Source organism: Oncorhynchus kisutch, linkage group LG21 (assembly GCF_002021735.2).
Source record: "Oncorhynchus kisutch isolate 150728-3 linkage group LG21, Okis_V2, whole genome shotgun sequence".
Lineage (NCBI taxonomy): Eukaryota > Metazoa > Chordata > Actinopteri > Salmoniformes > Salmonidae > Oncorhynchus > Oncorhynchus kisutch.
The window spans coordinates 40075136-40090915 of record NC_034194.2 but is presented as its reverse complement, the minus strand read 5'-3'; the positions used below and the strand labels follow the sequence as shown (position 1 = coordinate 40090915).

Sequence of the window (15780 nt, the reverse complement as noted above, 5' to 3'; positions counted from 1 at the left end):
TCACCAAACACAGAGCTGTATATGGACATGTTATTTTAAAACTACCACGTCTGAAAAGGAGGGAGTGATTCAAATTAAATGTGGGATTGACTTTTGTTGTTGTTGTTGAAATGACAGAGGACTACGGATGTCTACCTCCTTCCAAAACAACACAAATAGCTTGATATTATATAAATACATGGTTTTTTTTTGTTTCCCAGCATAATGCAAAATGGCTGGTTAGCAAATTGGGAAAAAAGAAAGAAAGTGAGGCCATGAAATAATAACGTGGAAGAGGATTTTTAAAAGGTTAGTTCAGGTTACTTCCTCGTATGGCTGCTATCAGGGAAAATAGTAGTGCAGTACAAATGGGATAGGCCGTACACACACTGATGTCACGTTACTATGGATACCAAATGTACCAACAAGCATTGTGATCTGCCCTCTTCATTACCTCCTCACTACCCCATCCAACCATCTCCATTACCTCCTCACTACCCTGTCCAACCCTCTTCATTACCTCACTACCCTATCCATTACCTCCTCACTACCCTATCCATTACCTCCTCACTACCCTATCCATTACCTCCTCACTACCCTATCCAACCCTCTTCATTACCTCACTACCCTATCCATTACCTCCTCACTACCCTATCCATTACCTCCTCACTACCATATCCAACCCTCTCCATTACCTCCTCACTACCCTATCCAACCCTCTCCATTACCTCCTCACTACCCCATCCAACCCTCTCCATTACCTCCTCACTACCCTGTCCAACCCTCTCCATTACCTCCTCACTACCCTATCCAACCCTCTCCATTACCTCCTCACTACCCTCTCCATTACCTCCTCACTACCCTATCCAACCCTCTTCATTACCTCCTCAGTACCCTATCCAACCCTCTGTTACCTCCTCACTACCATATCCAACCCTCTTCATTACCTCCTCACAACCCTATCCATTACCTCAGTACGCTATCCAACCCTCTTCATTACCTCCCCACTACCCTGTCCATTACCTCCCCACTACCCTGTCCATTACCTCCCCACTACCCTCTCCATTACCTCCCCACTACCCTCTCCATTACCTCCTCACTACCCTCTCCATTACCTCCTCACTACCCTCTCCAACTAGCCATTACCGCCTCACTACCCTATCCAACCCTCTCCATTACCTCAGTACCCTCTCCATTACCTCTCACTACCCTATCCAACCCTCTTCATTACCTCCTCACTACCCTATCCAACCTTCTTCATTACCTCCTCACTACCCTATCCAACCCTCTTCATTACCTCCTCACTACCCTATCCAACCTTCTTCATTACCTCCTCACTACCCTATCCAACCCTCTTCATTACCTCCTCACTACCCTATCCAACCCTCTTCATTACCTCCTCACTACCCTATCCAACCCTCTTCATTACCTCCTCACCACCCGATCCAACCCTCTTCATTACCTCCTCACTACCATATCCAACCCTCTCCATTACCTCACCACCCGATCCAACCCTCTTCATTACCTCCTCACTACCCTGTCCATTACCTCCCCACTACCCTGTCCATTACCTCCCCACTACCCTGTCCATTACCTCCCCACTACTCTGTCCATTACCTCCCCACTACCCTCTCCATTACCTCCCCACTACCCTCTCCATTACCTCCCCACTACCCTCTCCATTACCTCCTCACTACCCTCTCCAACTAGCCATTACCGCCTCACTACCCTATCCAACCCTCTCCATTACCTCAGTACCCTCTCCATTACCTCTCACTACCCTATCCAACCCTCTTCATTACCTCCTCACTACCCTATCCAACCCTCTTCATTACCTCCTCACTACCCTATCCAACCCACTTCATTACCTCCTCACTACCCTATCCAACCTTCTTCATTACCTCCTCACTACCCTATCCAACCCTCTTCATTACCTCCTCACTACCCTATCCAACCTTCTCACTACCCTATCCAACCCTCTTCATTACCTCCTCACTACCCTATCCAACCCTCTTCATTACCTCCTCACTACCATATCCAACCCTCTTCATTACCTCCTCACCACCCGATCCAACCCTCTTCATTACCTCCTCACTACCATATCCAACCCTCTCCATTACCTCCTCACCACCCGATCCAACCCTCCTCACCACCCGATCCAACCCTCCTCACTACCCTATCCAACCCTCTTCATTACCTCCTCACTACCCTATCCAACCCTCTTCATTACCTCCTCACTACCCTATCCAACCTTCTTCATTACCTCCTCACTACCCTATCCAACCCTCTTCATTACCTCCTCACTACCCTATCCAACCCTCTTCATTACCTCCTCACTACCCTATCCAACCCTCTTCATTACCTCCTCACTACCCTATCCAACCCTCTTCATTACCTCCTCACTACCCTATCCAACCCTCTTCATTACCTCCTCACTACCCTATCCAACCCTCTTCATTACCTCCTCACTACCCTATCCAACCCCCTTCATTACCTCCTCACTACCCTATCCAACCCTCTTCATTACCTCCTCACCACCCTATCCAACCTTCTTCATGACCTCCTCACTAACCTATCCAACCTTCTTCATTACCTCCTCACTACCCTATCCAACCCTCTTCATGACCTCCTCACTACCCTATCCAACCCTCTTCATTACCTCCTCACCACCCTATCCAACCTTCTTCATGACCTCCTCACTAACCTATCCAACCTTCTTCATTACCTCCTCACTACCCTATCCAACCCTCTTCATTACCTCCTCACTACCCTATCCAACCTTCTTCATTACCTCCTCACTACCCTATCCAACCCTCTTCATTACCTCCTCACTACCCTATCCCAACCCTCTTCATTACCTCCTCACTACCCTATCCAACCCTCTTCATTACCTCCTCACTACCCTATCCAACCCCCTTCATTACCTCCTCACTACCCTATCCAACCCTCTTCATTACCTCCTCACCACCCTATCCAACCTTCTTCATGACCTCCTCACTAACCTATCCAACCTTCTTCATTACCTCCTCACTACCCTATCCAACCCTCTTCATGACCTCCTCACTACCCTATCCAACCCTCTTCATTACCTCCTCACCACCCTATCCAACCTTCTTCATGACCTCCTCACTAACCTATCCAACCTTCTTCATTACCTCCTCACTACCCTATCCAACCCTCTTCATTACCTCCTCACTACCCTATCCAACCTTCTTCATTACCTCCTCACTACCCTATCCAACCCTCTTCATTACCTCCTCACTACCCTATCCAACCCTCTTCATTACCTCCTCACTACCCTATCCAACCCTCTTCATTACCTCCTCACTACCCTATCCAACCCCCTTCATTACCTCCTCACTACCCTATCCAACCCTCTTCATTACCTCCTCACCACCCTATCCAACCTTCTTCATGACCTCCTCACTAACCTATCCAACCTTCTTCATTACCTCCTCACTACCCTATCCAACCCTCTTCATGACCTCCTCACTACCCTATCCAACCCTCTTCATTACCTCCTCACCACCCTATCCAACCTTCTTCATGACCTCCTCATTAACCTATCCAACCTTCTTCATTACCTCCTCACTACCCTATCCAACCCTCTTCATTACCTCCTCACTACCCTATCCAACCTTCTTCATTACCTCCTCACTACCCTATCCAACCCTCCTCATTAGAGTACACACAGCTCTATCGGTCTGCTAATACAGGACTAGTAAAGTTTGATGTCCTCATTTTTTTAATGTTGTATTATTATTTAGACTTTTCCACTGGGTGCTGTGTCCCCCTCAGCACGCGTACCCTTCCAATACGCCCACTGATGTGTATCAAAGTAGTATAGTGGAGGTATATGCTGTATCAATTCATAAGGCTGATGGAACAGATCAGAATGTTAGGATCCAAATGTTGAAAAAACTATTATTTCTTCACATTTTAGGCGCAGCAACGTGAAAACGGCAGTAGGCCTGCGCGTCAATGATCCAAAATGCAAATTTACAGGGAAAGTTGTTTCATGGACAAATATGGAGATAGGTGTTAGAAAATGTAGAAAGAGGGGAGATCTAAAGATGAAATAACTAGCGTGAGATGCTAATATGACTAAGATAATGCCTTTGGCTGCCGGACAACGAAATAAAGTTGAAAGAAAACAATAGATTGTATATGAGTCTTTGTAAAATATTTCACTTAACATTTCTATGGTGGGATTTTGGCTTTAGGCTACTTTGAAGCAAGGTAAGACATGTTATCTTTACCTTTATTTTACTAGGCAAGTCAGTTAAGAACAAATTCTTATTTTCAATGACGGCCTAGGAACAGTGGGTTAACTGGTCTAGGAACAGTGGGTTAACAGATAAAATATAGGAATAGTAATGATAGACCTAACTGTCTTCTGATAGATGGAAAGGCTTTCCCAAAAACCTTCTCTATTAAATGTTAACTAGCTACATAGTAGCCTATACTTACCTGTCAGACTGATATCGTGACTACTTGCATCAATCCAGTGGCTGATTTAGCAAACTCCATCTCATGTGTACTACAGAAACACTGCAAACCCAACAGCAGTACTAGGTGCCTGTACTACAGAAACACTGTTAACCCAACAACAGTACTAGGTGCCTGTACTACAGAAACACTGTTAACCCAACAACAGTACTAGGTGCCTGTACTACAGAAACACTGCTAACCCAACAACAGTGCTAGGTGCCTGTACTACAGAAACACTGCTAACCCAACAACAGTGCTAGGTGCACTAGTCCTATTATTAGCCGACCTGCACAGTTCAGCTTGGGTTGGCCTGACTGTTTATAGACCGATATGGGATTGATAATTTTAGGTCATTCAGTGTGTCACTGTTTTTCACACAGGGCACCTTTCCTTTGCAGTGCAGGCCGTTTTGGAGTATACTTCTCCAGAAACCAGACATGAAGGGGGGAGGGGCGAGAGAGAGAGAGGAGACAGTCTAATTATGGCTCTCTGAATAAGACAGTTGTCTGTTCTACTCTGTGTTTAGTGGACAATACACCACAGTGGTCTGGTCTCACCACAGTGGTCTGGTCTCACCACAGTGGTCTGGTCTCACCACAGAGGAGAGAGGAACAGAACAGATATTTGATACATTAGGATCCCATTAGCCGACAACTAGAGCAGGACGGAACGGAGCAGAGCGTTACAGAGCGGAGCAGAGCGTTACAGAGCGGAGCGGAGCGTTACAGAGCGGAGCGTTACAGAGCGGAACGGAGCGTTACAGAGCGGAGCGGAGCGTTACAGAGCGGAGCGTTACAGAGCGGAACGGAGCGTTTCAGAGCGGAACGGAGCGTTACAGAGCGGAGCGTTACAGAGCGGAACGGAGCGTTACAGAGCGGAACGGAGCGTTACAGAGCGGAGCGTTACAGAGCGGAGCGTTACAGAGCGGAACGGAGTGTTACAGAGCGGAACGGAGCGTTACAGAGCGGAGCGTTACAGAGCGGAGCGTTACAGAGCGGAACGGAGCAGAGCGGAACGGAGCGTTACAGAGCGGAACGGAGCGTTACAGAGCGGAGCAGAGCGGAGCAGAGCGGAACGGAGCGTTACAGAGCAGAGCGTTACAGAGCGGAACGGAGCGTTACAGAGCAGGACGGAGCGTTACAGAGCGGAGCAGAGCAGAGCGGAACGGAGCGTTACAGAGCGGAGCGTTACAGAGCGGAACGGAGCGTAACAGAGCGGAACAGAGCGTTACAGAGCGGAACGGAGCGTTACAGAGCGGAACGTTACAGAGCGGAACGGAGCGTTACAGAGCGGAGCGTTACAGAGCGGAACGGGGCGTTACAGAGCGGAGCGTTACAGAGCGGAACGGAGCGTTACAGAGCAGGACGGAGCGTTACAGAGCAGGACGGAGCGTTACAGAGCGGAGCAGAGCGCTACAGAGCGGAGCAGAGCGGAACAGAGCGTTACAGAGCGGAACGGAGCGTTACAGAGCGGAGCAGAGCGTTACAGAGCGGAACGGAGCAGAGCGGAACGGAGCGTTACAGAGCGGAACGGAGCGTTACAGAGCGGAACGTTACAGAGCGGAGCAGAGCGGAACGGAGCGTTACAGAGCAGAGCGTTACAGAGCGGAACGGAGCGTTACAGAGCAGGACGGAGCGTTAGAGCGGAGCAGAGCAGAGCGGAACGGAGCGTTACAGAGCGGAGCGTTACAGAGCGGAGCGTTACAGAGCGGAACGGAGCGTTACAGAGTGGAACAGAGCGTTACAGAGCGGAACGGAGCGTTACAGAGCGGAACGGAGCGTTACAGAGCGGAACGTTACAGAGCAGAACGGAGCGTTACAGAGCGGAACGGAGCGTTACAGAGCAGAGCGTTACAGAGCGGAACAGAGCGTTACAGAGCAGAGCGTTACAGAGCGGAACGGAGCGTTACAGAGCAGAGCGTTACAGAGCGGAGCAGAGCAGAGCGGAACGGAGCGTTACAGAGCGTTACAGAGCGGAGCGTTACAGAGCGGAACGGAGCGTTACAGAGCGGAACGGAGCAGAGCGTTACAGAGCGGAACGGAGCGTTACAGAGCAGAACATTACAGAGCGGAACGGAGCAGAGCGGAACAGAGCGTTACAGAGCGGAACGGAGCGTTACAGAGCGGAACGGAGCGTTACAGAGCGGAACGGAGCGTTACAGAGCGGAACGGAGCGTTACAGAGCGGAACGGAGCGTTACAGAGCGGAACGGAGCGTTAGAGCGGAATGGAGCGGAACGGAACAGAGCAGAGAGGAACAGAGCAGAGAGGAACAGAGCGGAACAGAGCAGAGAGGAACAGAGCGGAGCAGAACGGAACAGAGCGGAGCAGAGCGGAGCAGAGAGGAACAGAGCGGAGCAGAGCGGAACAGAGCGGAACAGAGCAGAGAGGAACAGAGCGGAACAGAACTGAGCGCAGCAGAACAGAACAGAGCGGAACGGAACGGAACAGCGAAGCCTGTCCTTAAGATATATTACACACAGGCAGGTCTTTGTCAAGTCAGGCCCAACTCTGGTGAAGAGACAGAGAGAGAGACCTACACTATGTGTTTTCCCTCCAGATCCCAAATCCAGACCCAGTGGGCTAGACAGGCATAATGTGGGTAAGGTCGCCCCCTGTAGGCCTGATGAGGAGCAAATGGGGGTTCAGGGGTGGCCAAACCTGGCTGAGCTGGCCTCCTGCTGGATTCTGTTTCAACCCTTTTCCGAAACACCTGGTTTTACTAATACCCCGCCTAGGACCTGGATAAACCAGTGTGTAGGATGGAACTAAAGTTAGCATCAAGTACAGGCCTCCAGCCAGTCAGACAGACAGTAAACAATGATGTAGCTAACAGAGCTAGGCTAGCTGCCTGACGGTGTTGTTTCTGCCTCTCTCTCGGTGTGTGTGTGTGTGTGTGTGTCTCTCTCAGAAGGCCAGGGAGGTTTCCTGTCTTTTTAGTGGAGAGCGGAGATTCTTGAAGGGACAGGAAGACAATACTGTTTCCCACAGCCCTCACAGACAGACAGAAAGACACACACACACATACACACACTTGCCTCCTAGCTTACAGCGCAGGCTCCAACAATAAACAGAAGCTATAGTGAGAGACCAGTCATTTAGGAAGCATTGTTCCTCCTCACTCACCGTGACAGACGCCACACAGACAACAACTGGGTGTTTTAGCCAGGTCCTCGTTAGGAACGTTGCACAGAAATGTTTCTTTCTGGTGCATTCCAGCATCAGCTGTGGGGACCATTTTTAATCACCCTTTAGGGTCACATGACTCTGTTTATAAATGAATAGTAAATCATGAAGCCTCGCCGTTCATGTCCCTCAACAGGTAAGAGTACACAGAGATAGACGTGACCTTTGACACCAGGCCTAATGTTCACCAAACAAGTCTTTCATTTTAGGATCAAAACTATTTCATCAAATCATCGTCAACAACTCAAGCCACTGGCGTCTTTGTTTTGTCCAACCGAAAGCTACATGACTACATTTATTGACCGATACTGGTAAGTGGCTCACGTCATGCACACAAACAAACATTCATCATAGCAGTCATTAGTTCTAAAAGGTGTGGGGCAGGGAGAGAGGTGAGACAGGGGGAGAGGTGAGAGAGAGAGAGCTGGGAGAGGTGAGAGAGAGAGAGCTGGGAGAGGTGAGAGAGAGAGAGCTGGGAGAGGTGAGAGAGAGAGCTGGGAGAGGTGAGAGAGAGAGAGCTGGGAGAGGTGAGAGAGAGCTGGGAGAGGTGAGAGAGAGAGAGCTGGGAGAGGTGAGAGAGAGAGGTGAGAGAGAGGTGTGAGAGAGAGGTGTGAGAGAGAGGTGAGAGAGAGGTGTGAGAGAGAGAGGTGAGCGAGAGAGGTGAGAGAGAGAGAGGTGAGAGAGAGAGAGGTGAGAGAGAGATGAAAGAGAGAGATGAGAGAGAGAGGTGAGAGAGAGAGGTGAGAGAGAGAGGTGAGAGAGAGAGGTGAGAGAGAGAGGTGAGAGAGAGAGGTGAGAGAGAGAGGTGAGAGAGAGAGGTGAGAGAGAGGTGAGATATAGAGGTGAGAGACTTTCTGCGCAAGGTGAGAAGACATCACTACGAGTCTGAATCCAGCGCTGCTTTGTGAAGGACACTGTTCTGAGCCACAAACACACAGTACAGTATATTACCATTACCTAAGCACTGGAACAATGACCAATGGTCAAACTTCAAACTTCCTCGCTTTGTCCTTTTTCCCGAAAACTTCACAAGCTCTTCGACTGTTCACACACACACACACACACACACACACACACACACACACACACACACACACACACACACACACACACACCATTCCCACGGCCAAAGACAGTCAGATAAAAGCAATAGGAGTCCACAGCAAAAGTGAGACACCATCATGATATAAAGTGCAGGGTTGCCAGGTCTGTGAGAGTGGAAGTAAACCTTTAGCCCTCACTACACATCAGTCATGTGACCTCTCTGACCTCTCCGACCTCCAGATGCAGCTCTGTCATAAAGACGCACAGCGTAGCAGGTCTCCACTATCCGCGTTTTCATCACGAGGCTGAGGTTTAGCAGTGACACGCACACCCTGGAAGTGACAGGACTGTGACAGGATGGTTCTATATTAGTTCTGTCTCAACCCCTGACCCAGGCCCTCTCCTGCTTAGCTGTGGTCCTCCCACGGTCTTTACTCTCCCTGGTTAGTAGGGAACAGAGGAGGCTTCTCCCCCTACCACACACTACAGGAGTAGGGAACAGACACTAGAGGAGTAGGGAACAGACACTACAGGAGTAGGGAACAGACACTAGAGGAGTAGGGAACAGACACACTACAGGAGTAGGGAACAGACACACTACAGGAGTAGGGAACAGACACACTACAGGAGTAGGGAACAGACACACTACAGGAGTAGGGAACAGACACACTACAGGAGTAGGGAACAGACACACTACAGGAGTAGGGAACAGACACACTACAGGAGTAGGGAACAGACACACTACAGGAGTAGGGAACAGACACACTAGAGGAGTAGGGAACAGACACTAGAGGAGTAGGGAACAGACACTAGAGGAGTAGGGAACAGACACTAGAGGAGTAGGGAACAGACACTAGAGGAGTAGGGAACAGACACTAGAGGAGTAGGGAACAGACACACTACAGGAGTAGGGAACAGACACACTACAGGAGTAGGGAACAGACACACTACAGGAGTAGGGAACAGACACACTACAGGAGTAGGGAACAGACACACTAGAGGAGTAGGGAACAGACACTAGAGGAGTAGGGAACAGACACTACAGGAGTAGGGAACAGACACACTACAGGAGTAGGGAACAGACACACTACAGGAGTAGGGTACAGACATACTACAGGAGTAGGGAACAGACACTACAGGAGTAGGGAACAGACACTACAGGAGTAGGGAACATACACTACAGGAGTAGGGAACAGACACACTACAGGAGTAGGGAACAGACACACTACAGGAGTAGGGAACAGACACACTACAGGAGTAGGGAACAGACACACTACAGGAGTAGGGAACAGACACACTACAGGAGTAGGGAACAGACACTACAGGAGTAGGGAACAGACACTACAGGAGTAGGGAACAGACACACTACAGGAGTAGGGAACAGACACACTACAGGAGTAGGGAACAGACACACTACAGGAGTAGGGAACAGACACACTACAGGAGTAGGGAACAGACACTAGAGGAGTAGGGAACAGACACTACAGGAGTAGGGAACAGACACACTACAGGAGTAGGGAACAGACACACTACAGGAGTAGGGAACAGACATACTACAGGAGTAGGGAACAGACACTACAGGAGTAGGGAACAGACACTACAGGAGTAGGGAACAGACACTACAGGAGTAGGGAACAGACACTACAGGAGTAGGGAACAGACACACTACAGGAGTAGGGAACAGACACACTACAGGAGTAGGGAACAGACACTAGAGGAGTAGGGAACAGACACACTACAGGAGTAGGGAACAGACACACTACAGGAGTAGGGAACAGACACACTACAGGAGTAGGGAACAGACACACTACAGGAGTAGGGAACAGACACACTACAGGAGTAGGGAACAGACACACTACAGGAGTAGGGAACAGACACACTACAGGAGTAGGGAACAGACACACTAGAGGAGTAGGGAACAGACACTAGAGGAGTAGGGAACAGACACTAGAGGAGTAGGGAACAGACAGACACTAGAGGAGTAGGGAACAGACAGACACTAGAGGAGTAGGGAACAGACACTAGAGGAGTAGGGAACAGACACACTACAGGAGTAGGGAACAGACACTACAGGAGTAGGGAACAGACACTAGAGGAGTAGGGAACAGACAGACACTAGAGGAGTAGGGAACAGACACTAGAGGAGTAGGGAACAGACACTACAGGAGTAGGGAACAGACACTACAGGAGTAGGGAACAGACACACTACAGGAGTAGGGAACAGACACACTACAGGAGTAGGGAACAGACACACTACAGGAGTAGGGAACAGACACACTACAGGAGTAGGGAACAGACACACTACAGGAGTAGGGAACAGACACACTACAGGAGTAGGGAACAGACACACTACAGGAGTAGGGAACAGACACTACAGGAGTAGGGAACAGACGCACACTACAGGAGTAGGGAACAGACACACTACAGGAGTAGGGAACAGACACTAGAGGAGTAGGGAACAGAACTAGAGGAGTAGGGAACAGACACACTACAGGAGTAGGGAACAGACACACTACAGGAGTAGGGAACAGACACACTACAGGAGTAGGGAACAGACACTACAGGAGTAGGGAACAGACACACTACAGGAGTAGGGAACAGACACACTACAGGAGTAGGGAACAGACGCACACTACAGGAGTAGGGAACAGACGCACACTACAGGAGTAGGGAACAGACGCACACTACAGGAGTAGGGAACAGACGCAACCTACAGGAGTAGGGAACAGACGCACACTACAGGAGTAGGGAACAGACACTAGAGGAGTAGGGAACAGACACTAGAAGAGTAGGGAACAGACACTAGAAGAGTAGGGAACAGACACTAGAGGAGTAGGGAACAGACACCAGTATTTATGCTGCAGTAGTTTATGTGTCGGGGGGCTGGGGTCAGTTTGTTATATCTGGAGTACTTCTCCTGTCCTATTCGGTGTCCTGTGTGAATCTAAGTGTGCGTTCTCTAATTCTCTCCTTCTCTCTTTCTTTCTCTCTCTCGGAGGACCTGAGCCCTAGGACCATGCCCCAGGACTACCTGACATGATGACTCCTTGCTGTCCCCAGTCCACCTGGCCATGCTGCTGCTCCAGTTTCAACTTCCACCTGACTGTGCTGCTGCTCCAGTTTCAACTGTTCTGCCTTATTATTATTCGACCATGCTGGTCATTTATGAACATTTGAACATCTTGGCCATGTTCTGTTATAATCTCCACCCGGCACAGCCAGAAGAGGACTGGCCACCCCACATAGCCTGGTTCCTCTCTAGGTTTCTTCCTAGGTATTGGCCTTTCTAGGGAGTTTTTCCTAGCCACCGTGCTTCTACACCTGCATTGCTTGCTGTTTGGGGTTTTAGGCTGGGTTTCTGTACAGCACTTTGAGATATCAGCTGATGTACGAAGGGCTATATAAATAAATTTGATTTGATTTGACACTAGAGGAGTAGGGAACAGACACACTACAGGAGTAGGGAACAGACACACACTACAGGAGTAGGGAACAGACACTAGAGGAGTAGGGAACAGACACACACTACAGGAGTAGGGAACAGACACTACAGGAGTAGGGAACAGACACTACAGGAGTAGGGAACAGACGCACACTACAGGAGTAGGGAACAGACGCACACTACAGGAGTAGGGAACAGACACTACAGGAGTAGGGAACAGACACTACAGGAGTAGGGAACAGACGCACACTACAGGAGTAGGGAACAGACGCACACTACAGGAGTAGGGAACAGACACGAGAGGAGTAGGGAACAGACACTACAGGAGTAGGGAACAGAGTCGTCTGATTCCAGGACTGGCGAAAGTGTTTCCTCTGACTGTTAATTTCAACGTAAATACACCGAAACAAACCAATGCGCACGCACACACACTGCGTTTCCGTACCTGGTATTCTGATGTAGGACCAGCCATGCCGGGGGTAGAGCGCCATCACTCCTCCAGGGCATCGTGGGTAGAAAGTGTTGGCTCGGGACATCCAATCAGAGGCCAGATCAAGGGAGCCGTACAGGAAGCAGTGCTTGGCGGCCATGCCCCCTCCGGACCTCGTCTCCTGCCACTCGTACTCAGCGCTGCGGTCGTCACAGTACCGCTCCATGGGGACCGCCGTCACCTAGGAAGCAACACAAAATTAACAATTGTCATTCTGATGAAGTGTTCCAATGTTGATTTGATTAAGTTTCATTCCAACTGCCAGCCGACCCCACAACCCCAGGTCGGGTCTCGTGAATCCAGCCGACCCCACAACCCCAGGTCGGGTCTCGTGACTCCAGCCGACCCCACGATCCCAGGTCGGGTCTCGTGAATCCAGCCGACCCCACGACCCCAGGTCGGGTCTCGTGACTCCAGCCGACCCCACGACCCCAGGTCGGGTCTCGTGAATCCAGCCGACCCCAGGTCGGGTCTCGTGACTCCAGCCGACCCCACAACCCCAGGTCGGGTCTCGTGACTCCAGCCGACCCTACGACCCCAGGTCGGGTCTCGTGACTCCAGCCGACCCCACGACCCCAGGTCTCGTGACTCCAGCCGACCCCAGGTCGGGTCTCGTGAATCCAGCCGACTCCAGGCCCGGTCTCGTGGCTCCAGCCGACTCCAGGCCCGGTCTCATGGCTCCAGCCGACTCCAGGCCCGGTCTCATGGCTCCAGCCGACTCCAGGCCCGGTCTCATGGCTCCAGCCGACTCCAGGCCCGGTCTCGTGACTCCAGCCGACCCCACAACCCCAGGTCGGGTCTCATGACTCCAGCCGACTCCAGGCCCGGTTTCGTGACTCCAGCCGACCCCACAACCCCAGGTCGGGTCTCATGGCTCCAGCCGACTCCAGGCCCGGTCTCGTGACTCCAGCCGACCCCACAACCCCAGGTCGGGTCTGGTGACTCCAGCCGACCCCACGACCCCAGGTCGGGTCTCGTGACTCCAGCCGACCCCACGACCCCAGGTCTCGTGACTCCAGCCGACCCCACAACCCCAGGTCGGGTCTCGTGACTCCAGCCGACTCCACAACCCCAGGTCTCGTGACCCCACAACCCCAGGTCTCGTGACTCCAGCCGACCCCACAACCCCAGGTCGGGTCTCGTGACTCCAGCCGACCCCACAACCCCAGGTCGGGTCTCGTGACTCCAGCCGACTCCACAACCCCAGGTCTCGTGACCCCACAACCCCAGGTCTCGTGACTCCAGCCGACCCCACAACCCCAGGTCGGGTCTCGTGACTCCAGCCGACTCCAGGCCCGGTCTCATCGCTCCAGCCGACTCCAGGCCCGGTCTCATGGCTCCAGCCGACTCCAGGCCCGGTATCATGGCTCCAGCCGACTCCAGGCCCGGTATCATGGCTCCAGCCGACTCCAGGCCCGGTATCATGGCTCCAGCCGACTCCAGGCCCGGTCTCATGGCTCCAGCCGACTCCAGGCCCGGTCTCATGGCTCCAGCCGACTCCAGGCCCGGTCTCATGGCTAGGGTTGCAAAGGGTCAGAAACTTTTTTTACAGAAATTTTCCATGGGAAGTTTAAAGCACAGGAATTTTTTGAATTTTGCTTAAATTCAACCAAAACGCAATGAACCTTTTTAGTGGGATAAATATAAGGCAATTCTAGGTCTTGTGGCATATTTTGGTTAAACTATCCCCAATTCAATGAAATTTAACCCTCTGCATGCACAGTGTATTCTTCCATCACATGTACAGCTGATTCTCAGGATCTTGCAGACTAATGAGATGCTATTGAGTCCACAAGTTGAGTTTTTACCAAAAAGTAATATTTTGGTTTCATCTGACCATATGACATTCTCCCAATCTTCTTCTGGATCATCCAAATGCTCTCTAGCAAACTTCAGACGGGCCCGGACATGTACTGGCTTAAGCAGGGGGACACGTCTGGCACTGCAGGATTTGAGTCCCTGGCGGCGTAGTGCGTTACTGATGGTAGGCTTTGTTACTTTGGTCCCAGCTCTCTGCAGGTCATTCACTGGGTCCCCCCGTGTGGTTCTGGGATTTTTGCTCACCGTTCTTGTGATCATTTTGACCCCACGGGGTGAGATCTTGCGTGGAGCCCCAGATCGAGGGAGATTATCAGTGGTCTTGTATGTCTTCCATTTCCTAATAATTGCTCCCACAGTTGATTTCTTCAAACCAAGCTGCTTACCTATTGCAGATTCAGTCTTCCCAGCCTGGTGCAGGTCTACAATTTTGTTTCTGGTGTCCTTTGACAGCTCTTTGGTCTTGGCCATAGTGGAGTTTGGAGTGAGACTGTTTGAGGTTGTGGACAGGTGTATTAAACAGGTGCCATTAATACAGGTAACGAGTGGAGAACAGAGGAGCCTCTTAAAGAAGAAGTTACAGGTCTGTGAGAGCCAGAAATCTTGCTTGTTTGTAGGTGACCAAATACTTATTTTCCACCATAATTTGCAAATAAATTCATTAAAAATCCTACAATGTGATTTTCTAGATTTTTTTTCTAATTTTGTCTGTCATAGTTGAAGTGTACCTATGATGAAAATTACAGGCCTCTCATCTTTTTAAGTGGGAGAACTTGCACAATTGGTGGCTGACTAAATACTTTTTTGCCCCACTGTATGTTATTTCTTGCTAACTAGTAAATAGTAGAGCAAAGTTTGTTTATTCATTTCTAACTTAACAATTTCCGCTAGTTAGTTTTTGCTACCATGTTGGTTTTAGCTTGCTTGAGCCTGCTAACTGAGGAGTGTTAATTCACCTGAAGATAACCAAAGCTTTAGTTTCTAGACTATCAACGTTTCTGGGCGATGTGATGGATCCTTGGGCATCATTCTATATTCCCTTCCTTTTGTTGTTCAGTGAAATGATCCCATGTGTAGAGTGAACTCATTTAATTAAATTTACATTTGTAACTAAATATTTTTTTTACATTTCTAATGGAAGGATTGAATCATTTGCAATTATGTCTACTTATGATGAGGTAAAAGGTTTATGTTTGTCTCCATATGATATGGTAAATATATCCAATGCAAAAAACATCTAAATGGTATTAATATTAATTAGCATATATTTCCGTTAATTCCCATATATTCCTGTGAACTCCCATATATTTCCGTTAATTCCCATATATTCCT

The 15780-nt window shown here is 50.1% G+C and overlaps 1 protein-coding gene across 1 annotated transcript in view; it reads right to left on the bottom strand.

Annotated features, from left to right (window-relative positions):
* Positions 1–15780, bottom strand: part of ino80 (INO80 complex ATPase subunit) — a 94504-nt gene that overhangs the window by 32561 nt on the left and 46163 nt on the right. Inside the window, 1 exon segment of the mRNA XM_031800952.1 lies at positions 12586–12811. Within this exon segment, the coding sequence (XP_031656812.1) occupies positions 12586–12811 (226 nt within the window).